The 24,298-nt window shown below is 35.8% G+C and overlaps 4 protein-coding genes across 6 annotated transcripts; 1 reads left to right on the forward strand and 3 right to left on the reverse strand.

The window, feature by feature from the left end:
- Window positions 1-139: 139 nt before the first annotated feature.
- LOC135644692 (V-type proton ATPase subunit c1-like) lies at window positions 140-3,360 on the reverse strand. The gene is made up of 3 exons (XM_065162513.1): window positions 3,201-3,360; window positions 2,810-3,095; window positions 140-561 (listed from the first exon to the last, which is right to left on the reverse strand). Exons 1-3 carry the CDS (start codon window positions 3,274-3,276, stop codon window positions 429-431), a joined length of 495 nt encoding a protein of 164 aa, XP_065018585.1. The 5' UTR covers window positions 3,277-3,360; the 3' UTR covers window positions 140-428.
- A 357-nt stretch (window positions 3,361-3,717) lies between these two features.
- Window positions 3,718-10,002, reverse strand: LOC103993545 (AUGMIN subunit 7). Its single transcript, XM_009413643.3, has 9 exons — window positions 9,763-10,002; window positions 9,195-9,280; window positions 8,529-8,590; window positions 6,835-6,926; window positions 6,550-6,675; window positions 5,682-5,772; window positions 5,211-5,318; window positions 4,894-4,992; window positions 3,718-4,110 (listed from the first exon to the last, which is right to left on the reverse strand). The coding sequence occupies exons 1-9, from the start codon at window positions 9,894-9,896 to the stop codon at window positions 3,919-3,921; spliced, it is 990 nt and encodes a 329-aa protein (XP_009411918.1). The 5' UTR covers window positions 9,897-10,002; the 3' UTR covers window positions 3,718-3,918.
- Window positions 10,003-10,665: 663 nt separating this feature from the next.
- Window positions 10,666-20,237, reverse strand: LOC135646245 (mitochondrial import inner membrane translocase subunit TIM44-2-like). 3 transcript variants are annotated; one of them, XM_065165584.1, is made up of 14 exons: window positions 19,973-20,237; window positions 18,623-18,729; window positions 15,903-15,977; window positions 15,691-15,766; window positions 14,850-14,894; window positions 14,024-14,458; window positions 13,843-13,911; window positions 13,671-13,735; window positions 12,500-12,568; window positions 12,343-12,415; window positions 12,064-12,168; window positions 11,499-11,570; window positions 11,329-11,391; window positions 10,666-11,104 (listed from the first exon to the last, which is right to left on the reverse strand). In XM_065165584.1, exons 1-14 carry the CDS (start codon window positions 20,033-20,035, stop codon window positions 10,973-10,975), a joined length of 1,449 nt encoding a protein of 482 aa, XP_065021656.1. In that variant the 5' UTR covers window positions 20,036-20,237; the 3' UTR covers window positions 10,666-10,972. The 3 variants fall into 3 exon arrangements, with proteins under 3 accessions (XP_065021656.1, XP_065021657.1, XP_065021658.1); XM_065165585.1 differs by lacking the exon at window positions 18,623-18,729; XM_065165586.1 differs by lacking the exons at window positions 18,623-18,729; window positions 19,973-20,237 and adding an exon at window positions 16,429-18,587.
- A 1,569-nt stretch (window positions 20,238-21,806) lies between these two features.
- Window positions 21,807-24,254, forward strand: LOC135644822 (subtilisin-like protease SBT3.1). Its single transcript, XM_065162743.1, has 3 exons — window positions 21,807-22,055; window positions 22,175-22,272; window positions 23,889-24,254. The coding sequence occupies exons 1-3, from the start codon at window positions 21,865-21,867 to the stop codon at window positions 23,972-23,974; spliced, it is 375 nt and encodes a 124-aa protein (XP_065018815.1). The 5' UTR covers window positions 21,807-21,864; the 3' UTR covers window positions 23,975-24,254.
- Window positions 24,255-24,298: the final 44 nt, after the last annotated feature.

The following is a 24,298-nucleotide window of genomic DNA, read 5'->3' on the forward strand; positions in this document are numbered from 1 at the left end:
TTGTCCTCCACAAATACTGCTTGTGTAGGAACAAGAGACTATTTAAGGCATGTTATATACTAATCCAGCAAAATATTTGTTAAAATTTAACTAAAACTCAACATTAAATGAAAGCAAAATGGAAGAACAGACCACCATATTCAGCAATTTGATCCATATGAGAATTATTGAATAACTATACAAATCCTTGTGCTTCGCAGTTGCTGACCTCATGTTATTTGCAGCAAAAGGTCCCTAACCTTACCTTACAAGATCGATCAAAACATCACATTATTAAGAATAAGAATTCATCGGCCGTCAACCGATGACTCATGCCAGTAACGTGCCAAACAAATATTAGTGTGTGATCATAAAGCTTAAAGGGAACACCTGTTTGTTTCCACAGTGACATATAGGGGCACGGAATATGGCATAGCAATCATGTTTTCTTAATCTGCCCGAGATTGACCAGCCCGAGAAGACAAGATGATTCCAACAATGAGACCATAGAGAGCAAGGGCTTCCGCAAAAATGAGAATAAGAATCATGCCTACAAATAGCTTCGGCTGTTGAGCGTTGGCCCTGAAATAGACATGCATTTACAATGTCATGTGGCATGCACAAAAATAAATATAACTTTGATATTATAAAATGAAATCAGTGTGCCACTTTCAGAATGATCAGTTTTGAATCTAATTTCATAAAAGTAGCTGTACTTTGCCAGTGCGAGTGGTACAGGACACAGGTTTATTCCAACTGTGTGTAAACAACTGAACTAAACATTTGTTTTTGTCACCTCTTCTCATCCTATCTCCACTCCACGCTTACAGCCAATCCACCTTCAGTGCTCATCAGGACTTAGAAACAGGACATGGGTCAAGATTCACAATATTACAAATGAACGTAAGCTACATTTGATCTTACTTCTGATATCCCAGATTAAATTTACATTTCTTGGTTGATTACTTGGTTAAGAAATAAGGAACAAGTAAACATGAACTAAAAAGATATTCTAAGTCAATTATCAAATGGGTAAAAAACAGATATAAGAAAACTGGAGCACCTAACTAAAATTAACTGTTTGCTCCAATAAGTTGCTAATAAATGGACTCCAGTTAAACATTGACATGTCATATTCCAAGTATAATACCATAAATCCAGAATTTTGAACATAGGTATTTCATTACTAATATAGCATTTTAGGTCACAAGTCCAAAAACATCAGCCTATCTATGACACAGTTTGCTATGACAATCCTAAAGATGGGTCCAGAGAGAATGACTCAAATGCTGTTAAGAAACTCCTGAATTGTAAATCATATTTTATCTCAATAATTTACTTATCAAGTCAATTATAGTTAAAAAAAAAAATAAATTATTGTTCAGCAATGCATGAAGTCTCTGTGCATATAGTGCTACCAACCTAAAACATATGATTACCCGATCCTCCTGTTTGTTCATGATGTCATGTTTGAACAAGGCCCAAGATAGATGTTGGGACAGAAAGAATTCACAATCTTGGATTGTCTCAAATCATGCACTTGGCATAAGTGAGGTAATTAAATAAGTCCCCAACTTAGCATGAAGCTCAATGAATCAACAGGGCAAGAAAAGAACACAATTTGAAGGAGAAAGCAATGGGACCGGGGAACAAAGACTAGCCTCTGCATGCTAAACCATAGATGAGTACGTGTAGCATGATGTTAAGATGTTTGACTTAGACGATTGCATAAGTAAAGCATAGATGCATGAACCATTTGCATACAAGTATAAATGCAATCTACACAAATTAAGTACAAGACACATAGAGAGAGGGGAGTCTGGGATCTGCCATAGCAAGTGGCATGGTCGTGGTGGTGCTCTAGCAGATATGATCAGAGGTCCCATCACTAAAAATACAACTCAAACAATGAAGTTAAGAACACTGTCTTAAATGCAGACTCACCTGGCGATATAAGAATGGAAGAAAGGACAAGGAAAATGGGCTTATCAACAGGATATGGGGTAACTAAGAAGCCCAAGAATGGATTAGATAGGGACACAGAGAAAAAACTACATAATGATAGGACTTCTTCCACTTTCTGACAATCTAGCATATTCTCTGCTTGCCTGTATTAGAATAATGCACGTAATTGACAGTGTTCAGTATGCTCAAAATGAGAAGTATCCATGCAACCACATTGTTAGACATGCAAGCTGACATGACACAACATACAAGGTGGCATGCAAGGTAATAAGATTGCCCTATCAAACTTTCATTAAAAGACCATCCTAAAAAGGAAGTAACATGGATGGACCAAATACAGAAACAGACCACTTACTTCGGGCCAAGACTTCCATTTTATGAACATCCCTTATACAAGAATGGTCAAAATACGTGTGACTCTTGATAGAACCCAAACAAAAAAAATCAGTAAACAGAATAGACAAATAAATTTCAAGATTCGGAAAATTACCCTCCATATATCAAGATGTTTGAGTTCTATTGAGCTATTTCAAGTTAGGACTATTCAAGCCTTCTATAGGCTCATAGTATACAAGTCTTAATAGATATCTAAACTGGAAGTCTCAGGCATATATCAAGAAACAAATCAAAAAATCATAATAAAAATACCAAAAATATAAAAACTGACATCCTAAAATACTTGTTTAATTGGGCAGCAAAACAAATCAAAGCAACACAAAGCTAGAAGACACTGATCATGAATAATGACGGCAATGTAACAACAGGTAAAAGCACTTGATCATCTAGTTTGCCAGACAATTAACTAAAAACAAGAAAAACTAATTACCATAAAGACAAGAAGACTAGATAGAATCAAAAGCGTTACCTGACTCCGGCATCACCGACGATCCCAATCGCCATTCCGGCAGAGAGGCCAGCGAGACCACAGGCGAGCCCCGAGGAGAGGTGCGCGTACCCATCAAAGAGGTAGTACGACTTCGCCTTGGGGTTTATCCCGGTGCTAATAATAACCGCAATGATCAACCCGTAGATCCCGAGCACTCCGGCCATAACAACGGGCACGATGGATTTCATCACAAGCTCCGGCCGCATCACTCCCATCGACGCCACCCCGACTCCGCTCTTGGCCGTCCCGTACGCCGCCCCCATGCCTACACTCGACAAAAACCACCAGTCAAACCCGAACCCTTCAGATCAAAGAAAGAATACCCACAACACGACAGAGCCCTAGAAAAGCATAGATCTCGAGAGATTACAGGAGAACACGAGAGCCGCGGCGGCTCCGAGGAATCCAAAGAAGGGGGCGGTCTCATCGCCGCTGAAGGTCGACATCGTCGCGCGGAGTCGGGACGCAACCAAGATTTATGGGAGCCCTAATTGCCCGGTAGGATTCGACGACGCACGGGGAAGAGACACGAGGGGTTGGCTAAGTTAAATACCGCTACGATTTGGGATAATTTACAAGATCTACCACTGGGATGCTTTGGACGTTCTTTGGATCCGTCTTTGGCCCTTTGTTCGTAGATGTGCGCGCACGTTGAACACATGCCATTAGTGGCGGATGAGATCGGAGCGGCTTTCATGGCAAGTGAAAATTTGGCAAACTTACACTTCTAAAAAGATTATTGAAACTTCAATTCAGAAAAGCATCATGTGATGGAAAAAGATGCAGCAGGTGATTGATCTGATGAGCATCGAGCTATAAACATGGTGAAGCAACACTGTCATTAATTTTATGCTCTTAACGAAAGAGTGAAAATTCATCAGATCACATAACTAACATACCATGCTATATATTTCCACTGCTAACATATGGAGTCTGAGGTTTTGGCAAAGTCAAGAAGACTGAACTCATGTTGTTCCCATGTCACTAATTTTCGCTGGCATTTCTCTCAACATGAAAGAACACACGCAGTTGCAGGGAAAGAAAATTGGATTTGCCGTGACATCTGTACATACTAACTGTTTACAAACTCATGGGGTCTTTCCTTGCTCCCTAGCCACAGAAGTAGAAAGGATGGAGAGGCTGCGGTTTAGAAATGTCAGAGCAGATTCACAATCCAGAATTATTTTCGTGATAGAGGATGGCTCATCGGTTGTCGTCGATAGTGATCCAACAGACATAGCTGCATATGAATCTCGTACGCTTCGCAAGTTTCCCAAAAACTGCATATGCCAAAGTCAATCAGTAAGGAACTATGTAACAGAACTGTTCTTATGGAAGACCTGAATTTTCTAACTTGTCAAATATATCAATTCCTCATCAGTCATGCTAAATAAATGACAATATAAAGATATCTTAGTACAGGAACTATTTTCTAGAAATCGGCAAGGGCGAGCATATTCAGATGTCGACTTCATTCTAGTGCTTGATTGATTGTATGGCAGTCCAACTATGTTTTGTTATGATCCACCACTACCGATACTAGAAAAGAAGAATAGAAGAGTAAAACTGTATATCAAAGTTGCTTTATCGCATATACTTATATAAACTAGATTTAATCCAGGTGAACCTATTAAGTTTGGTATATCTTTGAATTCTAGAAAGTTGAAAAAAGAAGTTCGAAAAAAAAGTTGAAAAAAGTACATTCAAAATCAGTGTAGGGACCATCATACTTGTCCGAACATATGGTGTCATAACAATATCATTTTAGTTAGCATTGTTCTTTTTCCCCCTATCAAAATACCCTTTTTTGTGCTTTGTTTAGCTTAAGGATCACTGTATCCTGTACAAACCTTTTGCCTTACATCACACACGTTGTGTAGTCTCTATGAGATGTTTGAAACAAAAGCCAAAAAGTGTATAAGGGGGATCTTTAGTGAAAAAGAATGAACCTTAAATGAGAATAAATGAAAAAGAGAAACGTTTTTCATGAAATTGACCATTAGATGGTTCAACTATTGAATTTTAACCTTCGGTGGGCTAAAAGTAGAAAATTCTAAATATACCTTCAGAAGCGTATTATAAGCCTCTAACAGACGGTTAGCAGCAGGGCCAAACCCATGCAATTGTGGCACCTCCATCATGTGGGTCCAAGGACGGATTTCCTGTATTGTTTACATAAAGAAACCAAGACACATGGGTCTCAGTGTCAACAAGTTTTCCATGGTGAGCTAAACTATCAAAGACAAAAATGTTGCTTTCAATATACTTCAGATCAATTTTTTCCCTTAGAGCTGGACATTCTTGAAAGTTTGAAACCAAGAAGACAACAAACCAAATAGCAAATCTTCAAGAGAAAATATTTCAGAAGGCTCAGTGTTACCTTCGTATAAATTAAATTGAAATACTTCACAGTTTCGAGGAAAGACTCCAAATGTGACCTCAGCTTTAACTCTACCTCTGTATAGTCTTCATTAGGATTGTAATCATACTGTATAAAATTTATGGAAACCAATTTTAGTAAACAAGAAAAAGCTAAGAGACAAATAACACAAACAAATTTAGGTTTCACCAAGAAAAGCACATATCCATGGTCAAAAAATCAATTATCTGATGCTTCATTCATAAACCATCCTTAAGAATCAATTGCAAACTCATTTGGAATATGCTCAGAAACCCGAGTTTGCAGGAAGCTCAGGTGCATCAATTTCAAATATATGAATGTCAGAGTTTGCCTTGTCATTTCAGAATGTCTCTAACTGATTGATTCTTCTCACAGCAATGCACATTTCCCTGTAATGTATGTTCGTGCAAAAAATAAGCAAGCTCATAATGCTATCTGCTTTAAAAATACCTTAGATGCTAACTCCTGGACCATCTGTTGCAAATTTGTCAGTTTCTTTGAATGCTCAGAGAGCTTTAGCTCCAGTTCAGATATATCTGGCCTGCAGAATGAATGTGCTTTATAAGAATGCTAGGACTACAGAAAAATTAGTGTCACACAAGTATCAGGCATTCTTTTTCACATGTACAAGGTTCAAGAAGGAAAAAAAGAAATAGAAAAATCAGCACATTTATAAGCTATTTAATTTAGGAACCCAGACAGGCAAGAGAGAGAAGAAACATATGATATTGCTAACCAATACACAAAGAACTGAAACTATCATCTCTTTCCAGATAACTGCATGCAAGTAAAAGCTGCTATCTGTAATTTGCTCAGCAGGCATATGTTCAACGGTCCAATATTTGAAAGACAAATATTGACCAAGTTAACCAAGAAAATTGATTTCTATTATCTGGATAAAATTGGATATTTGAAACAATGCAAGTGCTTCCTGAGCGGCAAACCATTTCGGTTATGTAATAAAATCACCGAGATAAAACTAACACATACTGGAGCAATGACAATGAATTACACAAGGTGAAACAAAAGCGAAAAGTTCTCATATCAAGAGTCAGTCTATTATTTAAATCCTTACAGAAAGTTTGGTAATTATCCAATTTCACTTGGTTTCAGCATGGACGAACCACAGATGCTTGACAATGAATGTAAGGGACATGTGTCCAAATCCCAACCAAAATGAAATAAATACAGGATATGCTCAAAGCACATCATTTTTATTTTTCTTAGCTTTCTTATTAATATGGTAGTGAGTCTAATGACAATATATCTACTCCAGTATTTTGGATTTGGATGGATCAAAATCTTTTATAATACTCACAAGGGGTAAACAGACTGAATCTGCACATCTGCTGGAAAAAGTTTCAACTCTTCTGAGAATATTTGAGCTTGTCTTTCTGCAATTGAATCTACCAACTGCACATCTTTTGCTAATTGCTCATCGACACTGCCAAAAAGAAAGTACATTCGGGTTTAGAATTTAGAATATATAGGTAATATCAAATAGTATTTGCATGCTATGTTTTATATTGCTTGAAGAGCTAGAATACATTATTTGCACCAATGTAAAGAATAAGGCTTTTGAATATCATCATAAAATCCTGACCTCCATTCTGGATTATCAGCATATTGGCTTGCTTCAACAAGATCTACGAATAAATGGAGCAATTCAACACGTTCCTCATAGCTACCTTTTCCCTGAAACCAGAAAAAATCAACAACTCAAGTATGACTAAAATTAGTCTTTGATTAGAAACCTGAAAGAGCAACTAAAATCACCCAAGTTAAAACCACCTCCTTCAGATATCTTTTTGATCTGGTTTTCTGGCAAAACCACAACAGAAGTCTTCTTCCTAGTTGACTGTCAATCACACAAGAAAATTGTTTGGAGCCAAATGCCATTTTATCATAGTTCGTGGTATCGGAAAATTCCCCATATAGTATGCACCCAATCCATATTCATATCATCAAAGGTTGATCCAGTTTCAATAGATTTCTCATACAAATCAGTAGAAAATGCCAGAATTGATGGAACGTGCTAGGAGTTGGCCAATTACGGTCAAATTCTAACTGATCAGACAATCTTGAAAGGAGGAGGAGGAGGAGGAGGAGGAGGAGGGAAAACAAAAAAAGAGTTTGGCAGCTGCAATAGGTGGCAATTATAGTAGGAGAGGGGGGAGAAGAGGGCAGCAGAGGAGGAAAAATGAATTTTTTTTTTTTTTTGAGGTTTGTAGTCTCTACCATCATCACTCGATGTAACTTCTCAAATTGCTGTCCACCACCACTATTAATGTTTGTCATACATTGCTAATGAGAGTAAAGGGGAGAACAGGGTAGTTCTTACCTTTCAAGGAAATAAAAAATGCTATCACAAAGGATGGATATTCCATCATATTCGAGACCAATGAGCACTTTCATTAGATACCGTTTTATCTTATATGGCTTTGCACTACCAACACTTACCTGTACAATAACTAGAAAAACATCATGATCACAGTGGGCCTTGTCTCTATCCTCCAAGTTAAAAGCAGACAAGTCTTGTGATTTTTTGTATGACATGTAATTGCTATCTGCCATAATAATATCTTTATATAATATGATTAATTTTTTTAATAATTACATCATTGTTATATTTAAATAAATTATATACATCATCTTTCACATTGTTGTCTCTTGTACAATCATTGATCTTTTATGTTTCAGTTCTGTATCTTTTTTCAACAAGTTTGATAATATATGTACTACAAAAGTAAAAGAACATCTCAACATCCAACTGATATAAGAAACTTCTACCTCATAATGGTGACAAGACCTGATCCTCATCCAGCATATAATCTGAAGTCACTTTCAGGAATATACCATGGTTCACACAGAATGACACAATTCCCTCACAAGGAGAACCATCTTAGAAAGATTAAAAGGTTTTCAGAGATCCCCTCGAAAGGAATACAAATTTTGCATGGTAAAACTGTATTTACTGAACATAAAAATAATCTTGAAAGTTGAAACAAGTCTAGTATACTCTATTTGTTCACCATTGTCAGTTTGGGGAAAAACTATCACTTGAGAAGCATTCATTGTGAAACATCAATAAACTTGTCATCACAAGAGGTGTAGTATAATACTAGTGCGGCTATTGTCATACAAAAGCTCTGCCAGCACAAGATATCAGACTTCTATTTACATAGAAAACAAAAAGAGGAACATAAAAATGATAAAAATACTTAATGGTACATTTCAGTCTCATGCAGCTAATGTTATGCAAAAGGACTTTAAATTTTAAACAATCAAATCACTCACTTGGATTGCTTCAGTGTCAACTGAAGATGTAATGCCCAAGAAGCTTGCTATCTCAGCCAAGTCTGAAAATAGTGAAAACATTTTCTTATTAAAATGAATCTTTAACAGAATAAATTGCATGATCATGCACGTGCAAAGAATAGACATAAAAGACATTTAGACAACCACATTATCTGCAATTGAAAAATAATGTGTCCCATGTAATAGTATTATCATATGAAAATATCATATTTGTCAGCAAAAGCACTGGCAGGATAGCACAAGAGTTAAACTTAAGCCTACTATAACCTTTAAGCTGTAAAGCAGTCAACGTATTGTAAGAATATTGTTTCTGTACACACTCCAGTGCCTATCTTTGTCATCAACTACCTCATTGTGCTGAAGCTGCTAAACAATCCTTACATGCTTTCATCTCTAGCCTAAAGCAGCGTTGCATGGATTTGGACACAAGAAACTGAAACAAATATTTTTCAGATCCAAGAAAGTATTCTGTAAAAATTCGTTTTCAAAATTGGTGCAAATTTGAAGTAATGCTTTTCATGGCCATACATGGCCAAGCGACACTATTGCACATGGTTAAGAGCAAGCAGTCTAGGAATGACTGGGGGAATTTGAAGTCGTTAAAAATAATAAGTCATCATCTCGTAATAGAATAGTAATACTCACGTTGAATTCGAGTATTTTCCTCATCCCGATCCATGCTATCTCCTTGCCAGTTCTGTTGAGTGAACGGCGACCTATCACCTAAAAGCCTACCAGGAAACAAAGCCTCGGATTTAATGGCGTCAATGTAACTAGGGTTCAAGAAAAAAGAAACTTGAAGGAAAAAAGAGATATTTTGGGACAAAGAAGTAAGAAAGAAGCAAGATATCTAACCGAAACAATGGAAGTTACATCAAGATCAATAACATTTTACACTTTAGGTCACAATTACAAGTCAGTATCGTAAGAAGAGCAATTTCTAAAAACCAATCTTCATTTCGAAACCTCGAACCAATGTCCAAGAGACGAGGAAGAAAATCAAGAACGAATTATGCCAAGATCCATCAATATTTGAGCTTTAATCCTCCAAGACTTGTAAGATCAAGAAAGAACACGGATCAAAGTCGGGATTCAGATTCAAGAAGCAAAAGTAGTGAACAAATCTTTCACAAAAAGAAAGAAAAGAAAGAGTTTTGGAAATGGGGTGGTGGAACCGAAGAGGAAGGCGAGCGAAAGAAGGTACGTTGGATACCTGAAGAAGAGCCATTCGAGGAGGGCGTATCGCTCGACCCCGGCGAAGAGGAGGGATTGAGCGGGGGCGTTGGATCGAGGGTAATTGAGCATCTCCAGCTTCCTCTGGATCACCTCCATCTGCCTCGACGCCATCTGTCTTCTAACACCAACAACACGTCGATGACGGAGAACAACAACAGCCTCTCAGCCGCGACTGCGGTCTTCAGGTAAGTCGGGGGGCGAGGCGAGAGAGAGAGAGAGAGAGAGAGCAATCAACCTCGTTTATTGGTGAGATACAGTTGACCTTGCACGAATCCTAAAGCTGCAATCAAATCACTGCACGACTTTTGAATATGCTCACTCGGGCACGCAGTACAGCAGATTGAGGATTGCGGTAACAGGTTTCCTGCCGTGGAGGGTATTACCGTTCTCTTGCTGTGGCTGATCATTCTGATTCCTATTTTTCTGGTGCCATTGCATAACACCAATTCAAGTATTCAGAATTTGCTGCTTGAGTTCGTCAAGCAGCTTCCATTTCAATCATGATGCACAAAAATTGCCTGTTCATGTGGCTTCCTTGTTTCAAGCATGAAACCATTAGTCTGCTACTGATTCTACCTCAAGGACAACTGAAATTACACGTAGCATCTGACATGAAGGCTTTGAGAACTCATCTTCCTTCACTTGATCGAATGGAGGCAGTAATCAATGTTCAAACATCACCAACATCACAGGTTTAGAAGAGAATCTTCATATGATATTATTTTGAAGTAAAATGTTGTCTTACAACCATGATTACATCTCAATGTTTCACTCCACTAATTACTGACAGGGCTGGGTAATAGGAAAAAAGGCCGCCATATGACAAAAAAGTGGAAAAAAAAAATAAAAGACATGAGTGCTTTATGATAGTAGTGTAACGTGAAAACAAAATTGGAATCAGCAGCTCAATTTTACTAGTACATTATACACCACTATGAACCCTCTGGGTATCAAATTTTGCTGATCATATTACAAAGAAAAAGAATAGCCTTCCTCCTCAAAACAACCCACCATGATGAAGAAAACAATTATTTTAAGGTGATTTTTTCAGAGGTTCGCTTCATCTGTATACGGAAAAATGGCACCTTCTCCTAAGAGATTGGTTAAACTGAAATGGTCATAGATTCTCTTGAAGCAGCCAACGCCCGAGAAAACACCTTGGGACCATGGTACGACGGTGGTCAATCCTAGATAAGTGATTGAACCCCCAGTTGCTGCATTTCTCGTAACCTCCATTGTGGGTAGTATGCTCCTTCTCCAAGCTCCTCGGCATCCATTTGCTGCATAGCCCATGCATAATATACAGTCTGGATTGTGTCCTATAGACAAGAGAGAGAATTATTTGCAACGTAAAGAGTGGAACTTCCTCATTTTATGCATGTACTAACCTTACCAAAATGAGCTGTATGTTTTATCTTTTTAGAGAGTTTAAATGTACATCAAATTCCATCATTAAGGAAATAAGCTGGTAGTTAAAATCCATGAAAGAATTCTAATGTGCTACATCTCACAGTAAACCCAGGGTGATGATGAAAAATTTCACCTTTCCACCAGCTGTTATTGAGCCTTCTCTATCACGCACACAGTAGATCTGCTGTGTTTGAAACTATAGAAAATTGAAAAAAAATGCCCATTAGCTTCAAGATTAACCATTATCTGTTGCCATGCGTTCTTCCAATAACATAGATAAAGGTACTTGGTTGAAGTTCTTACAGCTACTATAATTATAGGAGAGGAACCCATCATTTTAGTTTCCCGAACATCAACCTCAGAAATGTGGAGAATCTGCAGCACCAAAGAAAAACAAAAGAGCATGTTATTCTATGTGCCAACAGGAAAACATTGGTAAAATCAACAAAAATTTTGATTTATGATAAAGACAAGTTCGAAAATCTTGCAATATAGCATATGCAGAAAGCTGTCATGACAAGATAAAAGGAAACTTCAAAGAAATCTTTGCTTAAATCAAAGAACCATAATTAATTCTATTCAACCCCAAGCAGAATCTCTAGAGATGCAATTATGAATTAAGTGCCCTGTGTCGACATGGTCTTTGTAGCCTGTGAGTGCTGTTTAATTGTTGCACTGCCATGCCAACACCAAGTATGTGTTCCAGATATGTACAATTGCCTACATCACTTCTTTCATGGAACATGTCATCAGATTCATACAGTTTCTCACTTCTTTTGTGTAAGGTCTATTCCACTAGGAGGCTCAGAATGCAAGGAGCATCTACACTATGATGCAACAAACAGAGATATCAACTCCACTGTTATACCTTGTTATCGAAAAACATGGCTTGACTCTCATAAGCCATTCGCTCTCCCTTACATCGTTCAATCACTTCAGGACTGCAATACTTCTTCAAAGTTTCAACATCACACTGCAGATCACAACAAATTGTTGATAGAATTTTGATTTAAAAGAACAAGATCACATGCATCAACAAGTTGATGGGGATGTCACAAAATAAACCAGAGTCAATGAGAACATAAAAGATTATCATCCACTTTCTTTTGAAAATATAAAATGCTTCCTATAAGTTGAAGAAAATTGCCTTGAAATAAGCAGTCAGAACAGGCCTGATCATTTCTTGAACTTCAGCAACAAAGTCTGGCAGCGAAAAAGATCTTTGCCATACAAATTCCATAAAAATCAGAGTATTGATTACAATAAAAAAGACCACTGGTAAATCATAATAAGTATGCTCTTACGGATCTCGGCGTCGAATTTCCTTGAAAGACAGAGCAGTTGCAGTTTCTCCAAAAACAGTTTCATTCAAACTGAAACAAATAATTAAACCAATGAATAATGTGAATCCATAGAATTTTATAAACAACAAAATGCAGCTAGAAATATAAACAAAACAGTATTTCCTATATTGCAAATCTGACATCCTGTGGGTAGGGGGTGTTAGCAGACCCTGATAACCCACTTAATCTAAATTCGACCCTACAACATGAGAATGTATCCCCCAAACTAAGTCCACTAAGTTACTGGATATGAATCCACAACTGGCAACCAATATTATCCATAAAGACCAATATACAACCCGAATCTAATTATTGACATATTCAGATTTGCATTTGGTTGAATTGTTGAAACCAGGCTTGGGTTGGACTTTAACCTGACAACACCCTAACAGCATAAATTATCAAAGCTTCTGAACAAAGCCAGATTTAGTGAATAGCAGGATTGATGGGCATCTAAGGAAGTCCTGAAGAACCCAGTATAGATAACAAAACAGAGGTGAGAGCCTAGCCGAAGCAGAAACATGGCCAAAAATTCATGAGTTTCACATGGACATAATTAAAGAGCTTTAAGAACTTCCATATAAACTAAGGAGAAAACATGAGTTCACCACATGAGGTCCCCAAATGCACTGGTAGCATACAACACAACTTGTCAACTTAAAAGCTCCAGATTTTTGCATTTTTCAATGTAAACAGGGCTTGTGCAAATTATAGGTCTTATTTTCATAATATAAAAGTATCTCCTGTTGTTCCATGCTCCAGACTCAGGAAACCTATTTAAATTGTATACAACAAAGGAGTCAATAGTCACCTAGACCATGTCAATGAGCTAGAATACAAGCCTGCAAAAATCACATAAAAGTAGTTCATTTACTAATTGACTGCATATCAAGGAAAGTAAACTGAACATTCAATAAGCGAAGCAGCTATAGTGGTAAATGTTCAGTGTCCAGTAGCTCCTTAGATACTAATGAAGTAAAGGTAAAAAAGTAACTAGACCAATTGCATTAAAATCTGTTCGTAATAAAAAATCTACTGATCCAACCAATAGTTTTTGCAACAATGAATAATATAGTATTGAAGTAGGAAATAATATAAAAACTTCTGAAGAGGGGAAAAATAGATGAAGTACTCTTGAATCTTGTGAACAACAGGACTGTCGCTTGTCTCCCACCTCTCTCGCATGTCCTCCGCTAACTGTCAGCATAAAATAATCATTCTGAATATTGTAACAATTTTAGAGTTCACTGGAAGGCCAAAAGTTCATAGAACAATCTTAGTGGAGGGGCATAAAAAAGACCTACCTCTTGTCCCATTGTTACAACTGGTTGGCTGTAGCCACTAACGTGCTTAAAAATAGGATGGTCATGCATCTGAAAAGACCAATGGATTTTCAGTAATTGATATTGATAAATGTAGCTTTTTAAAAACAGATGATCACCAATAAATAAAAGGAAAATTTCTCAAACATGTCCCTCTATTTACCTTCTTCTTAAATGCCTCCCATTTCTCACCTAAAATTGATTTTTTTGTAGGAACAACAACTATATCAGTTCTTGTGCTTCTTGGTTCAGATGAAACAGAAGCAGAAGCATACTGCATGCGCTTTTTCCTGGTTTGGTTAGAGCTCAGCTCATCTTTTACTATTTCATATCCTTTCCTAGCTAAGTTTGTGATCTTTGCTTCCGTCAATTTCCGAAATGCTTGGGAGACTGTAGGAGAAGTTGATGAAACTGTGGACTTGAACTTGCCAAACAGTGTTTCTGTTTCTCCAGATGATTCTTCGTTACTGTTAGCTTTAAAATTTTGAAATTTCTCTGCTTCTGATGTTGGTGTGCTTCCATCATTTGGACTGGAAGTGCTTGATGAATTGGACGATGTAGACGGCTCCTGCTTTCCAAGTCCGAGCGTGTCTTTGACCTAAAACAAGAGAACAGCAGAGAATAAACAATTAAGCTAGCAGAAAACTAAATTCTATGACACTTGTATAAACCTGACTTAGATCATTGAGCATCAGTTATAGATATTAATCATGATTTTTCCTATTATTAAAATTTTATTAATTAATTTTAAAAAACCAAGCCATTAGTTGGAACAAGATTGTACTAATGTTATATATAAAAGTTGACTGATTTCACAAAATTTTCAGTTATTAGTCATTACCTACATTTTTTTCATTAATATTTTATTTTATCCAAAATTTACAAAAAGATATTTCTATTGTTACTGCACCCAAAGCATATGGCATGTTGCATAGGCATTTATTTCTAGACATTAATGAAATTAAAGTATAGGAAACGAATACAATTACCTCTTCTTTAGCAGCTGATAACTGCTCTCTCACATTTTCAGAGACCTGTAAATATAGAATAAAATAAATACTTCAAAATATGAATAACAATGAAGAGCATATGACAAGATTAGAATAATGATGTTCAAACACAGGATATCACCACAGACCAAAGCTTGTAGCACAAAGCCATAAGATTCGTTTTTTACAAGTTCTGTTATGTCTTAATCAGAATCTTAAAGAGAAGCAATGTGGTGTTGGATGAAACCGAATTAGTGCAGCACTTGTGCGAAAAAAAAAAAGAACATCTCTGCAAGAGACCAAACAGAAAATAGTGCAAATAAAAAATCAGTATGATCAACAAAAAAAAAGCACGCAATGAATCACCACAAATGACTAGCATCTAGAAGCCCAAGATATCTAATATCAATAAATGAATTGGTGACAAAAATGATTGATTTTGAAGACTTCATCGTTACAGAAGGCACTTCAATTTGGGTTCCAGTAGATACGTTTGTGTCAAAAGAGAAGGGTGCAGAAAGGTACACCATGCTTATAAGGGTCAGAAATCCACCACTCTACCTCAAGTCAACTCCTATTCCAGGCAACTGCAGGTACAACTTTTAGCCACATGCCTTAAAAATTAGTATCATATATATGATGAGAAAAATATGTCAGAGATGTATATAGAAGACATGAAAAGAACAAAAAATCGACAGGCACTGTCTCCTATAATCCTGGAGCGAATTTGCAACAGCTATCAATAATATTATATAACATTTCAAATTTACAAACTATACATGTAGAGACAGTGAGTGCATAAGATAGTAGCAAAATGATGTTAGATAACACTGCAACCAACCTTCTTTGATACTGTTTCAGCTTCTGTCCAAACATCATCAACTGTCCTATATAACTTCTCTGTGGTTTTCTGTGTTCTGCATTAGAAAGGATATCTTCTAATCAGCACCTTAAAAACAGCTGTGGTCCTTGATATACAAGGTTACATCTTAACATACAACTAGAGTAGTAAAAATGACAACAGATAAATTAGAGCTCTTCCTGCAAAATTACCTTACTTTGATATCTTCCTTTACCACTCCAATTTTCTCATTTAGGTCCTTCATTGATTGTTGGAATTCTGTATTACTGTCATCAACACCAAGAAGTACAACTTAGAGTAAGCACATAATAGGTTTAAACTTCTAAATAACAAGCTTCTACATGACAAAGGATAAAAATAGGACCATCATGTGTTCGTTGAAATATGCATAACACATTGATTTATTCAGATAAGTTGAACATAACAACTCATATAATGAATTGATAGCAAACATAAGAGTTATACTAAGGAATGCTTTTCTAGTTGTCCCAATTGGATAACATGTTAAAAAACATGTCAACATAGAAACTCAATGTGTCTCCCATTATACATAGGGAGAGAGAAACGGCACAAAAATTGCAAGCTGGCTGCAAGAATGGCTCATGTTGAGTCATTTAATGTGGCATGTTTGGTAGTTGGCAAGGACTGGCATACCTCCAGAATTTTAAAATCCAGATAAAAACACAAAATGTCCTGAAATCAAGCCAAAAGAACTACCTGCAGGTTGTAGCAACATAGGTGTTTTCCTTGATCCCACTTACTTTCCGGTGGGAGACATTGGAAGGAATTGGCAGTGTGGCAATTACCCTTTGCTCTTCAACAATGTCTGAAGCACTAGACTTTACAAAACATGTGCTAGAAGTATAAATTTGTGGCGTTATATTGGCCAGTAAACAAAATCTGCTCGATTTCTACGTAGTATGGTCAATTTGGAATAACAAAGTATGTAAGTTAGTGTAACCCTGACATGGTGTCAAAATGTCCCAATCTGTATCGAGTCTTGACAACGTGTCAGCATGAAATGTCTTTGCTGGTACATGCAGAATATCTCAATACGTGAATGCTTGTTCTAGAAAACCCCTAGAAATTCCAATACAATATAAAGACTAACTGGGGTAAGGGAAAACTCCTTGGAAAAACAAAGAAAAATCACAATAGCAACCCTGATAAATTGAATATGATCGATGGGAAGTGATGAGAATTGCTCGATGTACTAATTTCAGCAGTTCAAAAACTTCAATAAAAAAATTCAATCAAATATATCTCCGATGTCCTCATTGAAAAAAATGAGGCGTCTAAAGAGTTCCATCTAATTTCTTGTGTATAAAGATTTGTTCATAACAAGATACGAGGCATCAAAATATTTATGTACTAAGCATATACATAGTCTATCAAAAATTAATAAGACAAAAAAGGACCAAAAATAGTTGAAATCTAGTATGAGCTGTAAGGATGCCAAAACCTACACCATCACACTGCCAACTAAGTAGACATAATAAGCAAATTGACTATTATCAGCAAGCCGGCAAACCTTTTTTCTGCATCTTGGCTCCTTTTTCTTCAACTTGAAGACAGGCAGCTAATGAACTATAGTTTATGTCAGTTCAAGATAATCCAGCTTTGGAATTACATCTGTTTCTGTCCAATTTTGTAATAGTTTTGAGCACGATATACATGCAATTTAAGAATCCTTTTATTAGTTGGTTGACGGTCACAGTTGTAGTAGGAAAGAGTAGCCAGCTATATCCCAAAAGGATTTATTACTTGAGCTTTAAAACAGACAGGCATGTAGTTTCTTTAAGAACCCTACTTAGAATTAAGTATCGGGCAGTTATCACTTACCCAAAATAGGATCTCACTGGTTGTCAACACAGCAGTATTCGGATTGACAATAAATCTGGCTACTGAAGATACAAGGAAAGGAAGTATTCCAATATGTGAAGGATTCAGATATGCAACCTAGGAAACATAAAGATGTTCATTTATTTTAAATCTTCTTTGAGATTTCAACTGCAAGTTAAATTTGTGTTGATTCAATTGTACTTGAGCTTTGTTTTAAGGGAAAAGAAGAACATACACCTACTTAGTGAGTGAAACTCCCCCAAAATTTTCTTTTAATATCCTTCTCCCAAGTTCCAACCATAATCATCTCTCTACCATATACTGTTAAGCAAATCAACTAACTTATACCTAAAATAGGATTCATGAGCATTCAGGTAAGACAAATAAACACTTTGTAAAGTAACAACTAAAGGTGATGGAAAAAATTATATCAAGAAGTACTAAAAGAATGAAAGAAAATATAATGAAACTTGTCACAAAATCAGACTAGTCTAGAATCTGGACTCAAGCTAACACCTTACCTCAAACTAAAAAGACCTTTCCTGCATCACCAAGTCAGAAGTTATGAAAACATCACATCGTTTATAAAGCTCTTTTCTCCATGAAAAGGGATCTTATAAAGAATAAATTAAAATCAAGAAGTAATTAACATCCAGCTAATGCATGCAGAAGATATAAAATGAAAAGTTCGTTGCAGAAAAGACAATAATTGAGGTATTAGATAAATAAAAAAAGAGCATAAAAGTGTATGAATCAACAATGAAGTATTAATATAGAAACTTCTCTATGTTATAGAGATAGAAAGAGGCACATATATAGCACATATATAAGAATAGATACATTTCTTCAAAAGAAGATATTCATCTTTACAAAATAACTAGGAAAATAGATGAATTCAAATTCGATATATGACACCAAGTCTAATTCACAATTAAACAGTATTTATGTTCCAACCATATACCAAGAAGCTCGGTACATTTATTCTACAATTACTATCCCTCATGGCACCATGTAAGACCAGTAAAGTAACTTGGACAAATGGTGATCAAAGTGGTACCAGTCATATTACCTTTTAGCTTCTCCTTTCAATTGCTTTGAGAACTCATTGAAGATACTAAATCGTCGATAACTTGAATGCCTATTTCCTTTAACCACTTGAACATTAATATTCATTTCCTAATCAAAATAGAACATTCAAGTCATATAACATGGACTAAAATCACTGAAGTGACATGGATTATAGACAATTGGACATAGAAATAAACACAAACACAAAACAAAATGAACTTGTAAAGACAAAAAATTCAGAGAAATTACTAGACAGAAAAGAAAATTTATTAGCTTTACCTATGGTAACAGATAAGCCTGCTCGGGCGAATTCACCAACAAATGGGCATGAATGACATAGTTGGGCTTTAGATTCTTAATTCAGGACAGATATATGAAATTGTACAAAAAATAGGAAAGATCTATTTTCCATTTGTAGAACTTAGACTTGTCTTTCTTCCTTTGTGCAACTATATATGCCAAATTTCCAATTATGGATTACGGCAACTTTTAGAAAGGTACCGTGGTATGTAATTTCATAAAACCATAATTATTCATACAAGTCATAAGTTTATGTTGCACTGCATCTCATGCCTGAAATTCACCATGTCAGTATGTAGCATGACACGGCACAAGGTAGTATAATGGTACAAATAGGGAACAAGCTATCGAATCTGAACATGGCACACAGAGCAATGCAGATCAGTATTTCATTTTCTTCACCATCAAATGGAAAGGAAAAATTCCGGAAAATCTTAATTATAAATAGCCCGTATCTAGCGTGTGCAGATGGTACGGAAGGGAAACATCATGCCCCATACCTTTTGTCCTTTGGACACCTGTTGTTCCGTTTACTTGAAAAGACTGGATATTAACATTAGTTCTTTGGAAAAAATGGCGTTGCCAGTCATTTAAACCAGAGATCAATTAGGAGAATCAAATTTCACAATGGTGGGGACATCGACAGATTTCAAGCCATTAGAAAGGGCATAAGCACAAACACATGACAGATGAACTTGAAAAGGGTAAAGATAAATTATTAGCTTTTACCTACAGGGTTATTAATTCAGAGCAGATATATGGTAATGCATGATACTCAGGCAAGGCCAACTTTGCATTTGACGAGCTTAGAAGTGTCTTGCTTTCTCGATTGATCATAACTAACGCGGAACGTGCCGTTTCTCGGTCAAACAATAACACAAACGGAAACTGGCGAATCAAAGAAAGACTTCATTGGTCTCTACCGCAGAGGACCATCCCAAGAACTCTCGCAACTGGAAATTAATTGGATTATTGATGACCGATATACCGGTCACCGTAAAGCAAGCGGGAAACACAACGATTCGAGGAAAGATTGGAGGTGAGAACTTACGTATCTCGATGCGTACAGCAGCGAGGGCCGCCTCAAGGCCCTCGATAGCGCGGAGGTCGCCATTTCCGGGCACGAGTAGGGAGATGAGGAGCGACCTAAGTCCCTCGGGTTCTACGAGCACGAAACCGAGTACAGAGAAGGGGGGGAGGAGGTCGACTTGCGCTCCAAGAAATCAAGAAATCGACTCGGAGAGACACCTGATGAATTTAGGGTTTAAGGAAACTGCGCAGCGAGCTCTTACCGGCCGAATCGGACAGAAGGGTGATGAAGAAGGCCTGAACCCTATAGATAAGTGGGTTATCGGAGTCGGATGCATGTTGGTTTCATCTTATACCCGAATCCAATAGGATACGTCGAAGAGCCCAAATGTACATCCGAACCCAATCATACATTGTCGGGTACGATAGAAAGATAAATAAATATGTTTTACCGATAATAATAATATTATTATTATCGACAAAAAATACCAACAAATTATTTATAGTGTATTTTACCAATACAATAAGTATATAATTAAATTAATTGGACCCATATTTTAAGTGATGCAAAACTAAGATTTCATTTTACACATATTTCATGTTCATCTATTTTATTTTTGGAGGAAAATTATTTTATGTTCACTTATTGCTGAAGTTTATGGATGACACTACCTAAATTATATTGTCATAAAAAAATATTATAGTCAGAATAAATGATTAATGGCATTAAGGGTAAAAGAATATTTTATTAAGAACTATGAATATACATTTAAATACTTTTTAATTTATGTTGTGGAAAGAATTCAATGAAAAATATATATATTTATTAGCCATCCTAAATATTTTTTATTTTAAAAATTATTTTAGTCTCTTATATTTGTGACCTCAATTTATAAGTATATCTTCATCTTGTTCAGAGAATATATATATATATATATATACACACGTAACATAATAAACCTTTAAACTCCATTAATTACCTTCTCCTCGCATCTTCCTCTATCTCTTTTTTACTTTATACTCATTTTTTAATTACCTTCTCCTGGCATCTTCCTCTATCTCTTTTTTACCTTATACTCATTTTCAACTGTATTCCCCTCGTCGGCTTCCTCCTCTTAACCTAGAAAGATCCTTCCATGCTTAAGTTATAATCAAATTATACTCATTCTTACGACATATTACAATTATATTAAATTTTATATAACTTTTATTTTAAATTTATAATAAATTTTAAAACTATTATTATTTTATTAGAATTATATTCTAAGTAGAATTACCATAGTTTTAATAATTAATTATCTTATAATAATCTAAAAAAAATTATTAAAAAAATAGGTGATCGAACTTAACTTAATTCAATTTCGGGTATTACTAGGTCAACGTAAGAAATAAAGAATTATAATTATATTTTTTTATTAGTTCTATGATATATTTAGGATAAATATATATTTAATATATTATGTATATAAGTATAACTAGAGTGTACCAGAGTGCAACTCAAATATAATGATTTTTAGATAATTATGATAATTTTATATAGAAATTTATATACTTCTTGGAATATTTTGTGAATGAGTATAATTCGTATATAATTTAAGTTAACTTGAGTATAATATTTTTTATATACAATTTAGATTTTTATATAAAATAATATTTTTTTATAATAATTTAAGTTTTTTAGTTTTATGATAATTTTTTAAAAAAATATTTTTATATTTAAATTTTTTTTAATATATACTATTAATGAATATAACTCGAGTGTAATAACTTTATATATATATATATATATATATATATATATATATATATATATATATATATATATAATATGATGTAGTATTCACCTTCACTTCCTTCTTTATACCCACAAGGCCGTTACAAAAGAAGGTGACGGACACGCGTTAAGCGGCAGCCATGAAGCAACTCCGGTCGATTCTTATCGCCTCCGCCCTCCTCGCCGCGTCGCTTCTCTTCTCTTCCTCCTCATCCCTCTCGACCTCGACGGCGGAGGAGGGCGCCGCCGTATACATCGTCTTCGTAGACGAGCCCGTGGGCGAGAAGCCCGAAGCCTTCCACATCCGAACCCTCGCCGCTGTCCTCGGGAGGTCGGTGCTCCGGTTCCCTTCCGATCGGCCGATGTTTCTTTGTTCTTCTGTCTTTTCCTCTTTTCCTGGGTTGTGATTCCGGTTTCGTGGTGAAGATTTGATTTTGTTTCGCGATGCAGTGAGGAGTCAGCAAGGCGTGCCATCCTCTTCCATTACACGCATGCGGCGAGCGGGTTCGCGGCGAAGCTGACGCCGAAACAGGTCGAGGAATTGAAGAGTGGGTTCTGTTTCCACTGTTGTATATTTTAGATGATGCGGATCTAATGTGATGTTCTTGCAGCCAAATCCATGGATTTACAAAGATGATCGAGTGATCAAATGCATCTGGTTAAGCGTTTCAGTTTGGCCATATCGTGCCTACAACGAATCTTTGTTTTGTAGATCTTGTTCTTATTTAAGATTGTTTATACCATATCTGTGCTTGATAAATCTTGTTATGATGAATTGGTTGTTCTGATTCTTTCTTGTGTTCTCACCAAAAATCACTGTGTTCCTTATCTGTATGTGTTCATTTCATAATCTCCTTGCATTACATTGTTTAGTTGACTTAGTCTTGAGAAATTTATGTGAATGCTCTGTATGTTTCTCTTTTTTGGTGATCTTGGTTGCCACTTGGGTGATATATTTTGTCAAACTTTACCTAGAATAAAATGAAAAAAATCAGCATTATCGGAGTTGATTAAACCTGTCAATTATCTTTTACATGTATGGAAGTTTGATATTTCATAGGGTAATGCCATAATTTCTACTTCTCTGTGGCACTTGGCTCTCTTTTACCTTCTTGTCTGCTGTTGATGGTTGTAAATGGATACTAAAGCTTGCATGTAGCTGTAAAAATGTTAGAAAGTGTGAAAATTATTATCATTTGTTTGGTTTATTAATCAAACATCAGTTCAAGAACTCTCTACCTTCTTTATTCCTTTTTCTTTCATTTTCTTGTGGAAGTTTAGCGGGAAAAGTGTATATTGGAAATAGAAATCAGCACAATTTGTTCTGATCTGTTTGTAAGAAACAAAATTTGACTTGAATTGATGGACTCCATTTATTTCCAATGTGAGATAATTTACTAGTTAGAAGTCCATATTTCATTTTTGGGTCCCTATTGATATTGCCGATGTCACCTGGTTAGTATGATGTGTCAGGCAAATGATATACGAGATATCCGTATTTATTTAATATGGTGAATATGGTTATATGCTACTTGTAGGACTATAATCTTGTCATGCTAGTTTAGTTGGTGAAGCTTAAGAAAAATAATCAAAATTTTGGTTCATTGTGGATGTCTACCGGTGCAAACTATAGGCAAGTAAAATGACCTGTTGGCTTTTAAAGAATCTGAGGTTCTCAGAGTTGTAAATTGGTGTGGTAACATTGTAGTAGTGTCTCCATTATCATTCAACCCAAATTTATCTCTGGTGATTTTTGGAGTAATTGATTCTTTTTGGGACAAATATTCCCATGTGAAAGTTTCATTGCCCTTTTGGCTGATAAATTGTTTTTACTTGAGCAGTATGTGTTTTTTATGACAGCTTTGTGTTCATTTGATGGTTCTATACCTACTACTTTATCAGGAAGTTGCTCATTCAAGTTTATATGATTTAAATATGGGTTTTATTTTTTATTTCCTGAATATATATAATGTATCATAGTCAAATTTTGTATGTGTTGAGAAAGGCATCCTATAGCCCTTACACTGTTTGATGGATCAATGTGTGGAGTTCGATCTGAATTTCTTATCTTTTTCTTCTCAAAGTTTTGGAAAATATGTTTTATAGTCGATTAAATTACTTTTTGAGTTTCTTTCTGATTAATCATCTGAATTGGATCATGCAGAGCAACCTGGTGTCATTCAAGTTATGCCAAGTAGGACCTACAGCATCCATGAACCCACTAGTGGTGCTCAGGTGAGTGTTATTTGAGATACTTGGGAATCTGCCTTCTACTCTTTTTCTTCATCTCCTTTTGTTGTCAATGTTGTTTGGATCTCCTAATAAGTGTGAAAAATCCATATGGTGGTGTTAATTTTAAGTTAGCAATGGATGTTGAAATATTTGATCATCTTTTTTTTTTGTTGAACAGTAGATTTTGAAATGTGGTAAGTATATTTACTGAAGATATTACATGGCCATTTCTTTAGGATTGTGGCTTCCTATTATCTATAGTCACAAGCTTTAGTTAGCAGCTTTGTTGTGGGACAATCATGATTACTCTTTTCTGTTTCTAATGTTCTCTGAGAATATAAA

This window comes from Musa acuminata, chromosome BXJ3-8 (genome assembly GCF_036884655.1).
Source record: "Musa acuminata AAA Group cultivar baxijiao chromosome BXJ3-8, Cavendish_Baxijiao_AAA, whole genome shotgun sequence".
NCBI classification, from domain to species: Eukaryota; Viridiplantae; Streptophyta; class Magnoliopsida; order Zingiberales; family Musaceae; genus Musa; species Musa acuminata.

Bases quoted from the DNA above. Each gene is read 5' to 3' on its own strand.
- LOC135644692 (XM_065162513.1), bottom strand. From the start codon at position 3,276: ATGTCGACCTTCAGCGGCGATGAGACCGCCCCCTTCTTTGGATTCCTC. The intron at 3,096-3,200 runs GTAATCTCTCGA...TGTCGAGTGTAG, and splicing joins CGCGGCTCTCGTGTTCTCCT to GCATGGGGGCGGCGTACGGG. The intron at 562-2,809 runs GTAACGCTTTTG...TGTCTATTTCAG, and splicing joins GTCGGTGATGCCGGAGTCAG to GGCCAACGCTCAACAGCCGA.
- LOC103993545 (XM_009413643.3), bottom strand. From the start codon at position 9,896: ATGGCGTCGAGGCAGATGGAGGTGATCCAGAGGAAGCTGGAGATGCTC. The intron at 6,927-8,528 runs GTGAGTGATTTG...TTCTGGTTTCAG, and splicing joins TTGACACTGAAGCAATCCAA to GGAAAAGGTAGCTATGAGGA. The intron at 4,111-4,893 runs GTATATTTAGAA...TGGCATATGCAG, and splicing joins CTTATAATACGCTTCTGAAG to TTTTTGGGAAACTTGCGAAG.
- LOC135646245 (XM_065165584.1), bottom strand. From the start codon at position 20,035: ATGGCGACCTCCGCGCTATCGAGGGCCTTGAGGCGGCCCTCGCTGCTG. The intron at 11,571-12,063 runs GTATAACAGTGG...TTGGTGCTGCAG, and splicing joins CCATGTTTTTCGATAACAAG to ATTCTCCACATTTCTGAGGT. The intron at 11,105-11,328 runs GTGAAATTTTTC...TCTTGTCTATAG, and splicing joins CAATAACAGCTGGTGGAAAG to GACACAATCCAGACTGTATA.
- LOC135644822 (XM_065162743.1), top strand. From the start codon at position 21,865: ATGAAGCAACTCCGGTCGATTCTTATCGCCTCCGCCCTCCTCGCCGCG. The intron at 22,056-22,174 runs GTCGGTGCTCCG...TTCGCGATGCAG, and splicing joins CTCGCCGCTGTCCTCGGGAG to TGAGGAGTCAGCAAGGCGTG. The intron at 22,273-23,888 runs GTGGGTTCTGTT...TGGATCATGCAG, and splicing joins ACAGGTCGAGGAATTGAAGA to AGCAACCTGGTGTCATTCAA.